General features: G+C 35.3%; 1 protein-coding gene across 3 annotated transcripts in view; it reads right to left on the bottom strand.

The window, feature by feature from the left end:
* Window positions 1-261: 261 nt before the first annotated feature.
* Window positions 262-19,074, bottom strand: part of LOC137615441 (glutamate receptor ionotropic, delta-2-like) — a 33,827-nt gene continuing 15,014 nt past the window's right edge. For all 3 annotated transcript variants that reach the window (XM_068345314.1, XM_068345312.1, XM_068345313.1), the window contains 12 exons: window positions 16,534-16,712; window positions 15,908-16,012; window positions 15,204-15,280; window positions 14,015-14,254; window positions 12,330-12,457; window positions 11,513-11,634; window positions 8,985-9,213; window positions 7,784-7,929; window positions 4,776-4,874; window positions 3,789-3,955; window positions 986-1,112; window positions 262-759 (listed from right to left, as the gene is read on the bottom strand). In XM_068345314.1, coding sequence (XP_068201415.1) covers window positions 670-759; window positions 986-1,112; window positions 3,789-3,955; window positions 4,776-4,874; window positions 7,784-7,929; window positions 8,985-9,213; window positions 11,513-11,634; window positions 12,330-12,457; window positions 14,015-14,254; window positions 15,204-15,280; window positions 15,908-16,012; window positions 16,534-16,712 — 1,709 coding nt within the window. In that variant the 3' untranslated portion in view covers window positions 262-669. The remainder of the gene's footprint in view (window positions 760-985; window positions 1,113-3,788; window positions 3,956-4,775; window positions 4,875-7,783; window positions 7,930-8,984; window positions 9,214-11,512; window positions 11,635-12,329; window positions 12,458-14,014; window positions 14,255-15,203; window positions 15,281-15,907; window positions 16,013-16,533; window positions 16,713-19,074) is intronic.

The following is a 19,074-nucleotide window of genomic DNA, read 5'->3' as shown; positions in this document are numbered from 1 at the left end:
AGTTTATATTACTTCCATTACCCCCAAAAAACTTGGGAACGTAACAGTTAGTTCAGTCTATATATTAGATTAATTAGAAATAGAAAGCATTTTTACTGTTGCCTGTTATTATTAAGGAATTGAGCTAGAAAGAACAAAATTAAAAAAAAAAAAAATTTAATAAAGCAGATAGCAGATATAGGATAATTGATTATATACAGTTCTTATAATGATCTAGAAAAGTATCAATCATTCTAGAAAGGTAGATATAAAACATCAATGGATTGTTAATTTGATTAATTTTTATTCAAAATCTTAATGTAAACAGTTTGTATATCACAATCAAAGTAAAATATAAACATTGGAGTAAATTTCTTTGTTGTCAATCTCAGGATTATTTGCCGACATAACAATTCGGTGGAAATGTGGGAGGTTGGGCTGTGGCACCCTAGCAGTACCAGCTGAACTCGGCTGAGACCCTGGTTAGGCTGGAGGAACGTAGAAAGTAGAGGTCCCCTTTTTTGTTTTGTTTCTTGTTGTTGTCGGCTACCCCCCAAAATTGGGGGAAGTGCCTTTGGTATATGTATGTATGTATCAATTCCATTTTCTAGGGAACGACGAGAAGGAACTACTTTGACGCTTACAGTGGAACATAACTACACGAAGTAACTTTGTATGGGGTCAAGGTTGTTATACGTCAAGGAAGTAAACCGACAACTGTTCACCTACCAAGACAATTACTGCTGTCAACAGCCCAATCAGGAGAATGTAAAATGCAGCCTGGAAATTAAATCAATTTTAACATAAATTTCAAGGTTAGTTTACTAATACTTATTGATAATTTGATAAAAAAAATATATCAAGACAAGAAATATCACTTGATTTTGTATAGCTTGGTAAAAGATTATTGCTAAAGATTTTTGCTACAGATATTTCATTTAGAATATTAATAATGTATTTTGCAAATCAAAATTACATTTAATCATATAGTATTTAAAAATCTTACTTGCAAATGTTTGATTGAGAAGGCTCTAGAGCCTCCTGTTTCTGTGATGACATTACTTCCAGCTACCTTCTGAAATTCGGTATCCCTCCATTTAGTGATCAAACCCCCTTCAAGCATATATGATAATCTGAGGAGAGAAATTATTTGTGCATAATATTTTTGTGTAGCATGTTTCCATTTAGTATACAAATCTGAATTATTGAAATCTAATGATATTATCCAAACAGCAGCAGTAACAACAGGTAAAATTTCAAAAGTTGAAGAAAATGCTAGTCACACTCATATCGATGAAGGAGCAACAATATGAGAAGTGCGGAATGACAAATCTTTATATACAGACATCTGCTACAGTTTGAGCAGAAGGCACTGACAGCACAAGAAGCTGCCGCACCTTCTACCATAACAATAGGTATTAAATAAATGTCACCGGGAGGATATACTGTATACGAGCAGACAAGAAGTATGTGCTACATTTGGAGACCACTGGTTTCATACAGTGATGATACTCTTGTGCGATGACCCCATATATACCCATAAAACGAATCTATGCTGCAGTCTAACACCGAAAATTTTGGGACATTTTCTCTGACCCCGGCCCTTAACAAAATAGGGCCTTTTTTCAAAAAAATCTCATATACCTTCTATAATTTTAGTCGGACAGCAAAAATATGCGATGACTACATATATACCCATAAAACGAATCTATGCTGCAGTTTAACACAAAATCTGACACCGAAAATTTTGGGACATTATCTCTGACCCTTACTCGATTCGGATCCCATAAATAGGGCCTTTTTTCAACAAAATCTTATATATCTTCTATAGTTTTAGTCGGACAGCGAAAATTTGCGATGACCACATATATACCCATAAAAAGAATTATGCTGCAGTCTAACACAAAATCTGACACTGAAAATTTTGGGACATTTTTCCTGACCCCAGCCCTTACTCGATTCGGACCCGAAAAATAGGGCCTTTTTTCAACAAAATCTCATATATCTTCTATAATTTTAGTCGGGCAGCAAAAACATGCGATGACCAAAATATGCGATGACCACATATATACCCAGAAAACGAATCTATGCTGCAGTCCAACACAAAATCTGACACCAAAAATTTTGGGACATTTTCTCTGACCCCGCCCTTACTCGATTCGGACCCCCAAAATAGGGCCTTTTTTCAACAAAATCTCATATCTTCTATAATTTTAGTCGGACAGCGAAAATATGCGATGACCACATATATACCCATAAAATGAATCTATGCTACAGTCTAACACAAAATCTGAAACCGAAAATTTTGGGACATTTTCTCTGACCCCGGCCCTTACTCGATACCCCAAAAATAGGCCCTCTTTTCAACAAAATCTCATTTATCTTCTATAATTTTAGTCGGACAGCGAAAATATGCGATGACCACATATATACCCATTAAACGAATCTATGCTGCAGTCTAACACAAAATATGACACTGAAAATTTAGGGACATAGACCCCGGCCCTTACTCGATTCGGACCCCAAAAATAGGGCCTTTTTTCAACTTAACCTCATATTTTCTATAATTTTAGTCGGACAGCGAAAATTTGCGATGACCACATATATACCCGTAAAACGAATCTATGCTGCAGTCTAACACAAAATCTGACACCGAAAATTTTGGGACATTTTCTCTGACCCCGGCCCTTACTCGATTTGGACTCCAAAAATAGGGCCTTTTTTCAACAAAATCTCATATCTTCTAAAGGGCCTTTTTTCAAAAAATCTCATATCTTATATAATTTTAGTCGGACAGCGAAAATATGCGATGACCACATATACAGTATACCCATAAAACGACTATGCTGCAGTCTTAACACAAAATCCGACATAAAAAATTTTTAGACCTTTTTTTTTTTTACCCCGGCCCTTACTAGATTCAGACCCCAAAAATAAAGGTAATTTTTCAACAAAATCTCATATATCTTCTATAATTTTAGTCGGAGCGAAAAAATGCGATGACCACATATATACCCATAAAACGACTATGATGCAGTCTAACACAAAATCTGACACTGAAAATTTTAAACCTTTTTTCTGACCCGGGCGTTACTAGATTCGTACCCTAAAAATTGGGACATTTTAAGAAAATCTTATATAATTTTAGTCGGAGAGCGAAAAAATGCGATGACCACACATATACCCATAAAACGACTATGCTGCAGTCAAACACAAAATCTGACACCGTCATATTTTAGCCCTTTTTTTCTGACCAAGGCCCTCACTAGAATTGGACCCCAAAAATAGGGAAATTTTTCAAGAAAATCTCATATATCTTCAATAAGTTGACTCAAAGTCAGCAGTATGCCACAAAGTAATCATAGTTGGAAACAGGTATCAAGAACCTTTCCAGTAAAAAATAGTTTGTATAAAAGTTATATGTAGGGTCAAGTATATGGAACTATATTAAATCCTGCTGCAAAACTACTGATAGACAGAGATGCCTTTCATGTTTGTGCAATTCTATCCAGAGAGAGAGAGAGTGATAAGTTTTCATATGCCAAGAAGGAGAAAGTGATGAATTTTGTACTGCCCTAAGCAATACATGTGAATGTATTTATACTAGTTTCTTAAATTAGATTGGACCATTACAGTTGCAAAGACATTATGATAAAGGAATGATTACTCATTTGGTTTTTGTTGAAGACTAATACAAAGTATTTTATACACTATAAGATTACTTAATTAGACATACACTAGTTGCTAAAGTTTGGTCATGGATATGAATATTTATAATTTTATAACTTTTTATAATATTTGACACTTACATTTTGTTAACCTTTGGTAGGTAAGGTGCTCCAGAAATACAAGCAGCTCCATAGTACTGTGGTGCAAAAGTATTACGAGCAAAGTAAAATCTTCGTATTCCTTCTTCCATGGCAAGATACTGTAGGCTCAGATGTCCATTGATAAGCACAAGTTTGTCATCTGATATCTGTTATTGAAATGGAAATTCATTAAAGAGGTACCAAAGAAAATTTCTCTTTCCTACACATTTCTGTAAATATACTAGCATGAAAATTCATTTATGTTCTTGATAAAACCTTTTTGTTAATTTTACTATTTGATGTTTGCACAAGATGATATTCACAAAGCTGTGAGGTAATTTTAATCACATCTTTAAGAATTAAATATTAAAAGAAATCTCATATTAAGGCATATATAATTTTATTCCAAATTAGTCATTTGAAACATGGCAATAACAATACTGTACTAAGGAAAAATACCTTTTTTGTTTTTTTAACAAAATTAAGCATTATTATAGGTGATTATCTTACTAAGTAAAGTATAGTACTGTATATAAATTAGGAGCTGAAAATATACAGTACAGCAATCCTTGAAGTATAAAGGCATATGGTTAGAATGGCCTTTTCTATAATCTTTATCGGTCTATTCCATAATCCTTGACATTGCAGCACACACATTTAGGAAGCCTTTGCAATGTGAAAAACTTACAGAATTAAAGAAATTAAAGTAATTTTCAAGAGGCAGAGTAATGAGGAAATATTTACCGGACTCAGAGTTTATTTAATATATAAATTTAATTTGAGAGAGACTGTCAGCTACTTTAAAATTTGCACCACACTGAAAGAAACTTTAAGCCATGTCCTTTTTAATAAATGTGTTTTGTTTTACAAAAAAAAAAAAAAAAAAAAACAATGTTTATCAATGTTCAAATATTCATAATGTCCTATTTCATAGGAGCAAAGTCCACCATATTTAACTTGTTACTGTCACATACAAAATGTACATACCTTGTGCATAACATCCTTTGAATGTCTTATGAAACTTTTGGATTTGTCTCTATGGTTAAATAACTTCCAAGTTTGAGCATATATACCATCTGTAGCACTCTGAAAGGAATTCAAACTTAGATTTTTTTCTTCTGTAATATAAGAGCTAATTAATTTAAACCCAATAATCATATATTGTACAACAAATCTCTTGTTTCCTCAGACTTAGAACTTTCAGACATAAGAGTTACAGCCCTACCCATCATTATAACTTCTTTCCTAGCTTTGCCAAAAAAAAAAAAAAAAAAAAAAAAAAAAGGAGGATAAAATTTGATAAAAATGCATGTTATTGTGGATGGAAAGATGTCACTTGCTGTATAAAAAAAAATATGAAAACATGCCATTTAAAATTTTCTTTATAAAATTAAACTGAACAGAGTTACAACAGAATCCTTAACGAGGTACAAGGTTAACATGTGGAATGTCCTCGATTTGTATACAATACACGTTAATCTCTATAGAATACGAGGCCTGTAAGAATCGGGATTCAAATAAAGTAGCCAAATGGTATGCGAGAGTTACAGAAAACTTTAAGGTGTAACAAAAAGAATTTGATATGGACAAAAGAGATTTTTTTAAGACTGCTGAGGGATAAACAGTATGCACAATCCGGATGTAAGAATATATCCCCAATAGGTTTGGTCCATTTCACCTGAGAGGCAAGGCCATGTAAAAAGAATAATGTAGAGTAGACACAAGCTGAGATCAAATTTAATTGTGGAGAGCATTAAAATCTCTTCAGTGTAACTGTCTGGAAAACAACTTTTTGAAGGAAGAGGTAGAAGAAGGGGCTGCACCTATCTCCCATCCATCAAAGAGTAAGACCACCACTACACAATTTTCTGCTTCTTACTAGGTTGGGCTGTGGCACCCTAGCAGTACCAGCTGAACTCGGTTGAGTCCCTGGTTAGGCTGGAGGAACGTGAGAGTAGAGGTCCCCTTTTTTGTTTTGTTTCTTGTTGATGTTGGCTACCCCCCAAAATTGGGGGAAGTGCCTTTGGTATATGTATGTACTAGTCTCTACAACCAACATGCAGTATTAGCAAAGTTATTTTTACCTTACCTCTATAATAATTTTTTTTACATATTGCTGTTCAATTCCTTGCATTTGGGTGTATCATCCACACAACACTTCAATGCCTGTCAGGCAAACAAATTTATCAGGTGAAAGGAATAATCAGTGAACACCTCAGAAACTCTAAAACCAAATGGATCTGGCAGCAAGCAATGCTACCAGATCGGGCTTAGCCAAATGTTCTCTTGATCACTGGATAAAAAGAATGGCAGGCTAAATTATAAGCCCAGTCTACACAAGGGTCCTCAACTCGCTCAAGCTATAGCCTCGAAGGGGATTGTTCTAGTGCAGTGTAATCTGGTAACACTGTTATGGAGAGCAGCAAGAATAAGGGTAGAATTTAAAAATATCACTAACATTCTAATTACTACACTTGAGAAGAACTGAAAGAGGAACATATGAACCAAATTTACATGAACAGAAAGATATCTACGAACCAGACTACAGTACAGTATTAAATTTAAAAGTACAGGAGTATGGACTCGACACTAAAATTCTTTTAGAGATTGTAAAACCATTTATAATCATGGAGATTGAAAGGAATGTAGAACAAGCCCTAAAAATTAGCAACCAGAAGTCATACAGTTATTTTTGTGCCTCTTGAGACATTATAAATTGAAACTGAAGAATCAAGATAGTTAGAAACCACGGAAAGCCCCAATTTTCTATCTGTACCTTTGGAGAGTCCAGGCTATTCATATGGTTTAAATAGTGTGAGCAGGAAACCAGGATAAAGCATTCTTAACCCTTTTACCCCCAGGCTAATTGGAAATTTCCAACCCTTAACCCCCAGGGGGTTATTTTTTTCCCTGCACAATTTGCAGTATATTTTATTTAAATTGCTCTAAAAGCCTTAATGTTTGTCATAGAGGTGTCAGGTTGGTCTCATTCTCTTGGAAAATGCCTGAATTGTCTCAAAAAAAATATCAAAAATATGGAAAAAATATTTTTTATAGCATTTTTTTGCAAGGACGTACCGGTACGTCCATGGGGGTAAAGGGATGGCTTTTGTGAAACGTACCAGTACGTCCTTTGGGGGTAAAAGGGTTAAGAATCAGTGACTGGTCATAAGCACAATGTACTAGGTCAACTACCTTCCTCTTGGAATAACAGTTCTGCAAATGGGATTGATATCAGTCTCCCAGTTTTACACTGGCACACATCAGAAATCTAGTGTGCCATCCCACCTGGAGAATGCTTATTGCTGTTCTTGTGTCTTTTATTCTGGGGATGAAGAAAATGCTTTCAGAGGGTGTGATAAAAGAAGCAAGGGTGCTTCAAAATGAAAAGTGGAAGGTCAAAGAAGCATGGTGGGGCTTTTTCTTTTTACTCCTACTATTTTTCCTTTATGCATTAAAGGAGCTATTTAGGACATTTTTGATTCACAGTAGTAACAGAAGAGTCTAATGCCAGAGCAGAGTCCCTGGCTGAAGCAAGAATTAAAAGTAGGTTTCATATACACTGATGAAGAATGTGATATCAGAATATCGAAGAGACCACCAAAAGTACCAAATAATGTAACAAGACAAGAGCATGATTGAGAAAGAATTCATGGAGCCAAGATGTAAAGAAAATATTTAGAAAAACTTTAGTGCACTCATCCACATAAAAAAACCCATTCAATAGATTTCTCCTGGAAGTAGAATAACCGTATATGAAAAATATTCTGGAAGAAATTTAACTTTTTTTTTTTTTAACAGTATGATGCTGTAAAGCTATTATTTCCAGAAAACTATAAACTGACAAATAAAAATGAAGACCAGTATTAGAGAGCTTCCACAAACTTAAACCAGGTTGCAACAACAGAAAAAATTACTCTGCACTAGTACTTTCCTATCTTCATCTATAGTCATTATAATCAGAGATAGTTTACTTTCAAAAGTACATCACTAACCTTGAAGAGATATTCCATGCTTGTACCGCTTGTAATTACAAGAGTGAAACCATTCTTTGTTGCTGCTGGGAGATCGGTGAGACCATCAATTGGCTTTTCAAAGGAGGGCTTAATCAGCGTTGCAATTAATATGCCAGAGTACAAAGCTGAAAAAGTCATACACTGTATGAGAATAAACCTTTCCTTTTTTTTTATCGTTTCCCTTTTAATAGGACCCTATTGATTTTTTTTTGTTAAATAGGCTATTGTTTTTTCAGGATTATTTTTCTAAATGTTAAGAATTTGCTAGCAATGTTGTAAGTAAATTATTTCTTTAAAACTTGAGGGATCAATCTTATTGAGACTATGGCTATGCAAATATTGTTGCAAAATTTCTTTGGAAAAAGTAAAATTTAAACTAATTTACTTAATGCCAAATTTGAACTTGAACTTACCTGACTTTTATACTGTACTGTATTAATCATAACAGTCAACTGTGACACCAAGATTGCTTGTTCTCTTGTGGACTGTTACTTGTCAAGTATTCCACGTCGGTATGACTACTTCACCAAAACAGCTTGGTTATATTTCATGAGGCTCAATACTACGCAGTACTCTAGAAGTTTTATTCCAGCTGTTACCAAGTTGTGGAATGATCTTCCTAATCGGGTGGTTGAATCAGTAGAACTTCAAAAGTTCAAAGTTGGAGCAAATGCTTTTTTGTTGACCAGGCGTACATGAGTCTTTTTATAGTTTATTTATGACATATTTGTTTTTGATGTTGTTAACCCTTTTACCCCCAAAGGACGTACTGGTACGTTTCACAAAAGCCATCCCTTTACCCCCATGGACGTACCGGTACGTCCTTGCAAAAAAATGCTATAAAAATTTGTTTTTCATATTTTTTGATAATTTTTTGAGAAAATGCAGGCATTTTCCAAGAGAATGAGACCAACTTGACCTCTCTATGACAAAAATTAAGGTTGTTAGAGCAATTTAAAAAAAATATACTGCAAAATGTGCTGGGAAAAAAATAACCCCCTGGGGGTTAAGGGTTGGAAATTACCAGATACCCCGAGGGTAAAAGGGTTAATCATAACAATCAACTGTGACAACAAGATTGCTTGTTCTCTTGTGGACTGTTACTTGTCAAGTATTCCACGTCGGTATAAGACTACTCCACCAAAACAGCTTGGTTATATTTCATGAGAGACTCGCTTACCTGATATGTTGAGGCAGAAGATATACCAGAAAAGTAGGAGGAATTTATGGGGCCAATAATTGGCAATGAGGAGAGTGTCTTGCTTTACTATTCCCCGGAACATGTTGAATATGGTATCATTCAAGTTGTAGCCTTTGGGCTTTTCTGGCAGATATTTCCCCATAACCCAAGTTACGACTGTAAGAAGAGTTCCGATTCCCAGGGTCGTAGCTACTATGCCCATCCAGACCTAAGGGAAGAAAAAATATGATGGCTGTTATTTCTGCATTCATCTTATGCTGAAAAGAATACCATTTTTACTTTATGTAGATTTGTGTAGATTTGTTCAGAGGACAAGAAATAATTTAGATTGTTGGTTTTAATACACTTCACATCTTTGAAAAAAATAACTGCTTATGTTGATAATAGATGAAAAAATGGATTGTATGGTTCAGATTGAGCAAACCTTTTGCCAGCATGAGCATTGAAGTGTGGTACTTGGTTAAACTACTCAAGATTGTTCCCTCTTGAGGGTGGTTGGAATGACCAAGTTATAAAGTACTGTATTCAAGCGAATATAATATTGATATATGTCAATAATGTGTTCAAATACAGTTAGTATACCACATGACTCTTGAGGTCATCTGGGATAGGCCTTATTCTTTGTGATCATTGTAAAAAAAAAAAATTATAAATCAATTCTATTAAACAAACATGTGGTAGTCATATTCATAATGAAGTTTCAAATGCCCTATTTGTTTTGGTAAAAAGTCTTTTTAGTGATCTTTTCTTGATGTTGCCGCTTCTAACTCCAGGTGTCATTTGTCAGTGGTGTAATAGATTTGTCTTCTAGTCATCAGTGAAAACCACTGTTGACAAAGATTTTCATTTACCATTTTATTGCCTTTATACTGGTAGACGAGAATGATCATGAATGGGAGGTAAATCAGTTGTTGTTTGCGGATGATACTGTACTGGTAGCAGACACAGAAGAGAAGCTTGACCGACTAGTGACAGAATTTGGAAGGGTGTGTGAGAGAAGGAAGTTGAGAGTTAATGTGGGTAAGAGTAAGGTTATGAGATGTACGAGAAGGGAAGGTGGTGCAAGGTTGAATGTCATGTTGAATGGAGAGTTACTTGAGGAGGTGGATCAGTTTAAGTACTTGGGGTCTGTTGTTGCAGCAAATGGTGGAGTGGAAGCAGATGTACGTCAGAGAGTGAATGAAGGTTGCAAAGTGTTGGGGGCAGTTAAGGGAGTAGTAAAAAATAGAGGGTTGGGCATGAATGTAAAGAGAGTTCTATATGAGAAAGTGATTGTACCAACTGTGATGTATGGATCGGAGTTGTGGGGAATGAAAGTGATGGAGAGACAGAAATTGAATGTGTTTGAGATGAAGTGTCTGAGGAGTATGACTGGTGTATCTCGAGTAGATAGGGTCAGGAACGAGGTGGTGAGGGTGAGAACGGGTGTGAGAAATGAGTTAGCGGCTAGAGTGGATATGAATGTGTTGAGGTGGTTTGGCCATGTTGAGAGAATGGAGAATGGCTGTCTGCTAAAGAAGGTGATGAATGCAAGAGTTGATGGGAGAAGTACAAGAGGAAGGCCAAGGTTTGGGTGGATGGATGGTGTGAAGAAAGCTTTGGGTGATAGGAGGATAGATGTAAGAGAGGCAAGAGAGCGTGCTAGGAATAGGAATGAATGGAGCGCGATTGTGACGCAGTTCCGGTAGGCCCTGCTGCTTCCTCCGGTGCCTTAAATGACCGCGGAGGTAGCAGCAGTAGGGGACTCAGCAGTATGAAGCTTCATCTGTGGTGGAAATGTGGGAGGTTGGGCTGTGGCACCCTAGCAGTACCAGCTGAACTCGGCTGAGTCCCTGGTTAGGCTGGAGGAACATAGAGAGTAGAGGTCCCCTTTTTTGTTTTGTTCTTGTTGATGTCGGCTACCCCCCAAAATTGGGGGAAGTGCCTTTGGTATATGGATGGATGGACTACTCCTCCAAAGATAAAAAGTGAAGAGAGTTTTTCCATTTAAAGTATCCGCCACTGCCATTTCACTGTACCTCTTGTCACAACAGCTGAGACTGTTTTTAAGGATAAGGCACAGGTTTTAATCCTTTTACCCCCAAAGGACGTACTGGTACGTTTCACAAGAGCCATCCCTTTACTCCCATGGACGTACCGGTACGTCCTTGCAAAAAAATGCTATAAAATTTTTTTTTTTCATATTTTTGATAATTTTTTGAGAAAATTCAGGCATTTTCCAAGAGAATGAGACCAACCTGACCTCTCTATGACAAAAATAAAGGCTGTTAGAGCAATTTGAAAAATATATACTGCAAAATGTGCTGGGGAAAAAATAACCCCCTGGGGGTTAAGGGTTGGAAATTTCCAAATAGCCTGGGGGTAAAAGGGTTAATGTCCTGGGGTCTGCTTAGCCTGCACATCAGAGAGCGGAAAGAAGTATCATCATTACTTCTCTCATATGGGTAAACTTGAGGACTTTGCATTCTTCAAAGGTTCTGTGTAGAGTAAACAGAATGTAAAATTACCAGTAATGTGAAGGGAGAAAAAGCTGCGAAAGTCCTGTTCTTTTCCATTGGGGCTCGGGAGAGCAAGGTTAGAGTTTCAATGTAATGCGGATAGGTGAAGTCAATTACAGTTTCACGAACGCCTGCAAAGATATCGAAGGCTATAATAGTCACTTTTTTCATTTGAATTTACATATTTACAAATCTGTAAGGAAAAAACTGAATTGTAAATTGCCATGAGATTAGGAACCTGCAAAACCAGTTTTTTTTTTTTTTTTTTTTTTTTTTTTTAAATACTGAAATGAAATCTTACTGTAGTCCCTAAGCTTCTAAAACTGTGTGTAAACTTGCTGGCATTCTGAGAAATGGCAAAATCCAACATAGAACAGGTGTTTTGTCATCACCAATCAGTTTCAATCAGAAACACCTGGAATTTACACTTCCCATTCAGTTACAGTTTTTATTCATTTAGAAAATGGCATCACTTCTATGAAAACAGCACAAAAAGACATGATTAGTGTTGCCAAGAGGTAAAGAAATCTATAAAGTCTGGAGCCAATAAATTTTATACTTAATATCATTCAATAACCTCAAAGTTAAGCTATAACATGTGCTAAAGTCTTTAATAAAAATTTTAAATAACTGAATTAACTTGATAGACTACTACAAGAAGGAAGCACCAATATTCCTATCCTTATAAAAGTAGGAACAGGTCCTAAAGTGACCTAGCTACAGGAACAAGGTATACTGTGATTGCTATGTATAGTGTACAGTAATTTTATTATAACTGTTTAGAATATTGATTTGCAATGCACCAAAAGTATCTCTGGGCCCATACCTGTAATGGTAATTTCGCTTACGGCAAAATGAGCGAGTCTCTTATACACATCGCCAATCATTCCAACAACAGAACCATTCTCTGCTGGGCCACCCCATTTCCTGTCAGCTGGTGTGGTTACACGATACCTGGGATTTGAAAAAAATTCACATATTAACCCTTTTACTCCCAGGCTATTTGGAAATTTCCAGCCCTTAACCCCCAAGGGGTTATTTTTTTCCCAGCACATTTTGCAGTGTATTTTTTTTTAAATTACTCTAACAGCCTTAATTTTTGTCGTAGAGAGGTCAGGTTGGTCTCATTCTCTTGGAAAATGCCAGAATTTTTTCAAATAATTATCAAAAATATGAAAAAAAAAATAATTTTTATAGCATTTTTTTGCAAGGACGTACCGGTACGTCCATGGGGGTAAAGGGATGGCTTTTGTGAAACGTACCAGTACGTCCTTTGGGGGTAAAAGGGTTAATGCGTTTATCAGTCATCATATAAAGCATAATTCTAAGGGTTCTAATGTTTGAAAGAGATTAAAACAAAAAGCAATATGAGCACTTCAGTAGGGATATAGATAAGATGAAAATAGATTCATGCATACCTGGCCAGTTTAGGACTAGGTAGTGAATTAGTGGAATAATCCACATAAACCAAACAGACCTTAGTCTGTTATTTATCCTTTATCAAAATAATCAATGAGTGCAAAGTACTTTTATAGCAAAAAAGGGCAATAATGTAAAATACGTAGAGGGGGAAATATGTAGTGTTATCATTTACCAAATAAACAATGAGAGTGCAAATACAGTACAGTACAGTATAGCAAAAATGAACAATATTGTACATGTACAATACGTAGAGGGGGAAAATAAGTGCAACTTCTGTAGAGTTTGAGTGTGTGGCACTGCAGCAGGAAACTAATGTTTTCTCACTGCTACAGTACTTATATAATCTTCATTATAATACTGTTTACAAACATAAGGATGTACGATGAATAAAATATGCAAATTAATTATTAAATATATACGCAAACATCAAAACACAGAGTATGAATATTAAAATGAACACCTTTAAAATCTATGTATTTCAAAGCTTATTTGAATTACAAATAAGGAAAATCGTTAAAAGCTTATCTTACAAAATTAAACTTGTTGATAGAATGAAATTTTTCATATTTTTCTCCAAATAAGGTTTGTAGGAAATCCATCAGGAAACCCTATACTAGTAAGTTTTTTTTTTGTTTCGTCCATCATGAACATTAAAAGAATTTAAATAACAATTCAAAATGTCACAAATTACTGAAATCATTGAAGTGAAAAAGCCTAAAATCCTAGTATTTTTTTTTATCGCAACTTGGGTAAATATGTCAAATAATATATACAAGTATAATATTGCATTAATTTTAGCTAGACAAGATCCTTATTGAGTGATTCAGCAACCACAGGACTACAATCAGGGGGGATGGAATTGATGCAGAGTTCTAAGATTACTTAACTTTCCTGTAATCCTAAGATTACTTAACTTTCCTGTAATCAAAATAAATGTCCACGAATAACTATTCTTTTCTTTGCAACCTATTAGGAAAGCAATTAAAGAAAATACATAATATGAATGATCCACTAATCCAACTGGCAACTGTTCAATTTCTGAGTAGGCCTATATTTTAAAAGGACCCTAGTGTCGACTGCCAAACTCACGTGAAATTCAGTGCTTCGCCAAGGGACTTCATCATGGCATATTCAAACCCTGCAACAGCCACAAGTTCACCTTTGTCTCTCTCTTGCAACACAATGTAAGGATTGTTATCAATCGCCGTTATCGTCAATTCACGCCCGTGGAAATCAGAGTAAAATTTGTCGAGATCCGTGAAAACTTCTGATGTCAGATAAGAATCGTAACCGTTGGTAGTTTTCTTCCACGTTCCAATCTCTCTCAGCCTGGAATATTACAGGGAGATTTAGATTATGGTGTATAGGAGTACGCTATTTAAGTGCAGCGTTCTGTTTTGGCATTACTGTATAAGGGGGTTACTCTTCTTACTAATGTGAGTGTCGAGAAAGAACAATGTGTTCCAAAAACGAAGGCTGCCAGATTTTGAAAAAAAAAAAAAAAAATAACCTGCCATTAATGTATCTATTGCTAAACTAGAAATTTATATATATATATTATATATATATATATATAATGTGTATATATGTAATAAATATATATAAAATGTATATATAATATATATATATAAAATGTATATATATATATATATATATATATATATATATATAAAATGTATATATATATATATATATATATATATATATATATATATATATGTATATATATATAAATGTATATATATTTATATAATTATATATATATATATATATATATATATATATATATATATATATATATATATATACATACACATACTATTCACTATATATATGCATTATATATGTTTGTATGCCTGTATGTATGTATATGTATACAATGAATAAAGTATGCATACATATACACCATGTATATAATATACATACACAACAACAAATGCAACAGTTTCTAGTCCACTGCAGGATAAAAGCCTCAGACATGTCCTTATTCATGTCTGGAGTTTAGGGAATTTTTATCACCACACTGACTAGTACAGGTTTTCTGATACACAAACCCTTTCATCCATTAATGTATTCCCATTCATAAAGAGATTTATAAGGGTTGGGTGGTCATGGGTATATGCATGTGTAAAACACTTTTATATATCCATCTCACACAAAATTACTTAGATTAAAATGTAATCTATACAGTAGGTGTGTTCACTCTCTCACACACACACACTGAAAACACTTCTACACAATATGTGTATTAAATCTAAAAGTACTGTGAAGATCTTACCAAACTGTCCCATCAAAATTTATCAGAGTTGAAGAGAGTCTGAATAAATTTTGATCGATCAACTCAATTACAACGACCTGAAAATTAAAACAATTCACTTTTAAAACATTCCTTTTCTGAAACAAAATTAATTTTTCATCAATTACACATTTTGTCTCTAAAATAACTTTAAATTTGAATGCTAAATATATAATTTAATGAATGTGATTTAATAATTCAAACTCACAGTAACTTGTTACTAAATTTTTTTTCAATTAATACTTTCAAGAATAATGCTTATTAGATTATGAACATATTAGAGTTCCCTTGCTTGAGGGTGCACTCAAGCACACTATTCCATCTGTTTCCTTATTTCCTTTCCCCACTGGGCTATTTTCCTTGTTGGAGCCTTTGGGATTATAGTATCCCTCTTTTCCACCTAGATTTGTAGCTTAGCAAGTAATAATAATAATAATAATAATAATAATTTTCACCATTACTTCAAACCACTTTAAAATTCACTACCAATTTTACGAATATTCAGTTTCCTTATTTGCTTTCCTCACTGGGCTATTTTCCCAGTTGGATCCCTTTGGATTATCGCATCCAGCTTTTACAACTAGGTTTGTAGCTTAGCAATTAATAATAATAATAATAATAAAAATAATAATAATAATACGTTTTCGACATTTCCCCAAACACTTTTAAGATTATAGGAATATTACCTGTGATCCTTCTCTCAGGACAGTTCCCAGGACTCTTGCCACTTCCTTCGATAAGGTCACAATTAGCCACCAGATAGAGCGACTTTCCAGACTCCGCAAGGCCACCTTCGGTGGAGAGAATTTCATAATTAACAATGCTGTTTGAGTTTATAGATAGAGAAACAATTAGTGGGATAATAGAAACAAAATAGTTTTAATTTAGTGTCGGTACAGAGACAAAATAGTTTATGCACTATTCAATGAAAAATAGTATTTAAAAAAAAATCAGATATAATTGCCTACAGTTAATTTTAAAGAGGAGCCCAAAATTGAAAAGCAAAGCTACTGGCAAAACCTAAGAATGAAATTATAAAAACAAAGGCTTTAATTTTACATTTCAAGCACCTGAAAAACCTAAGAATAAAATAATAAAAAAGGCTTTTTTTAATTTTATATTTCAAGCACTTGAAAAACCTAAGAATAAAATAAAAGCAAAGGCTTTTTTAATTTTATATTTCAAGCACTTGAAAAACCTAAGAATAAAATAAAAAAAAAAATGCTTTAATTTACCTATGAAAACAGAAATAGGATGAAACCTCCATATAATGTAGCCTAAAATATGTTCTATGATTTGAGATATCACATACCAGCTGAAAAATCTCCATGATATTATACAGAGAGCAAAAGACAAGAATGTGTCTTCTGTCGGTGGAAATGGCCGTCACAGGTGAGGAGATGATGTTGAAGAGATCATTTCCAGAGATGAATTTCACCACGATTATCTCGTAATTTTCCTCGGCAAGTAATTTCAGCCGGCCATCCATATCTGGACATTGCAATAAATAAGATAAAGTCAAAAGTGAAATATACGAACAGTTTTTATTTTAATTTTTTTATATAAATAAATAAAGATACAATGAGTAGCTGTTTTACTGATTTAGAAAAGCATTATTTAAATAAAATATCTATTCTACAGATTTCGTTTGTAGTTTTAACCTTTGGTATGTCTGATCATTTTTTGGTGGAAGGAAAATTGGTTGTAGCAAAAGAGTGGGGGAATAGAGTAGGTGGATGTAAAAGGGAGCTAGTGAGGGTTGAAGAGCTAATAAAACCTGGGGTAAAAAGTAAATATCAGGAAAGGTTGAAAATGGCATATGACGAGGTGAGAGTAAGAGAAACTGGTAATTTAGAGGAGGAGTGGAAGTTAGCAAAAGAAAATTTTGTTGGGATTGCAAGTGATGTATGTGGCAAGAAGGTTGTTGGAGGCAGCATGAGGAAGGGCAGTGAATGGTGGAATGAAGGAGTGAAGGTAAAAGTGGAAGAGAAAAAGAGGGCTTTTGAAGAATGGCTGCAGAGTAATAGTATAGAGAAGTATGAAAAATATAGAGAGAAAAAGGTGGAAGTAAAGCGCAAGGTACGTGAGGCAAAGAGGGCAGCTGATCTTAGGTGGGGTCAGGGACTGGGTCAGTCATATGAAGAGAATAAGAAGAAGTTTTGGAAAGAAGTGAAGAGAGTAAGAAAGGCCGGCACAAGAATTGAAGAGACAGTGAAAGATGGAAATGGAAGGTTGTTAAAAGGAGAGGAGGCAAGGAAAAGGTGGGCGGAATATTTTGAAAGTTTGCTGAATGTTGAGGATGATAGGGAGGCAGAGATAATTGCTGTTCCAGGTGTTGAGGTGCCAGTGATGGGAGATGAGAATGAGAGAGAGATTACAATAGAGGAAGTGAGGAGAGCACTAGATGAAACGAGAGTAGGAAAAGCATCTGGTATGGATGGTGTGAAAGCTGAGATGTTGAAGGAAGGGGGTGTGACTGTAATTGAATGGTTGGTGAGATTGTTTAATGTGTGTTTTGTGTTGTCAATGGTACCAGTAGATTGGGTCTGTGCATGTATTGTACCACTATATAAGGGTAAGGGAGATGTGCATGAGTGTTGTAATTCAAGAGGTATTAGTTTGTTGAGTGTAGTTGGAAAAGTGTATGGTAGAGTACTGATTAATAGGATTAAGGATAAAACAGAGAATGCAATCTGGGAAGTACAGGGGGGTTTTAGAAGAGGTAGGGGTTGTATGAATCAGATTTTTACAGTTAGGCAGATATGCGAGAAATATTTAGCAAAAGGTAAGGAGGTGTATGTTGCGTTTATGGATCTGGAGAAAGCATATGATAGAGTTGATAGGGAAGCAATGTGGAATGTGATGAGGTTATATGGAGTTGGTGGAAGGTTGTTGCAAGCAGTGAAAAGTTTCTACAAAGGTAGTAAAGCATGTGTTAGAATAGGAAATGAAGTGAGCGATTGGTTTCCGGTGAGAGTGGGGCTGAGACAGGGATGTGTGATGTCGCCGTGGTTGTTTAACTTGTATGTTGATGGAGTGGTGAGAGAGGTGAATGCTCGAGTGCTTGGACGAGGATTAAAACTGGTAGACGAGAATGATCATGAATGGGAGGTAAATCAGTTGTTGTTTGCGGATGATACTGTACTGGTAGCAGACACAGAAGAGAAGCTTGACCGACTAGTGACAGAATTTGGAAGGGTGTGTGAGAGAAGGAAGTTGAGAGTTAATGTGGGTAAGAGTAAGGTTATGAGATGTACGAGAAGGGAAGGTGGTGCAAGGTTGAATGTCATGTTGAATGGAGAGTTACTCGAGGAGGTGGATCAGTTTAAGTACTTGGGGTCTGTTGTTGCAGCAAATGGTGGAGTGGAAGCAGATGTACGTCAGAGAGTGAATGAAGGTTGCAAAGTGTTGGGGGCAGTTAAGGGAGTAGTAAAAAATAGAGGGTTGGGCATGAATGTAAAGAGAGTTCTATATGAGAAAGTGATTGTACCAACTGTGATGTATGGATCGGAGTTGTGGGGAATGAAAGTGATGGAGAGACAGAAATTGAATGTGTTGGAGATGAAGTGTCTGAGGAGTATGACTGGTGTATCTCGAGTAGATAGGGTCAGGAACGAGGTGGTGAGGGTGAGAACGGGTGTGAGAAATGAGTTAGCGGCTAGAGTGGATATGAATGTGTTGAGGTGGTTTGGCCATGTTGAGAGAATGGAGAATGGCTGTCTGCTAAAGAAGGTGATGAATGCAAGAGTTGATGGGAGAAGTACAAGAGGAAGGCCAAGGTTTGGGTGGATGGATGGTGTGAAGAAAGCTCTGGGTGATAGGAGGATAGATGTAAGAGAGGCAAGAGAGCGTG

This window comes from Palaemon carinicauda, chromosome 21 (genome assembly GCF_036898095.1).
Source record: "Palaemon carinicauda isolate YSFRI2023 chromosome 21, ASM3689809v2, whole genome shotgun sequence".
Classification (NCBI taxonomy): domain Eukaryota; kingdom Metazoa; phylum Arthropoda; class Malacostraca; order Decapoda; family Palaemonidae; genus Palaemon; species Palaemon carinicauda.
Note: the sequence above shows the minus strand (reverse complement) of the source record. Positions and strands in the feature narration are given on the sequence as shown.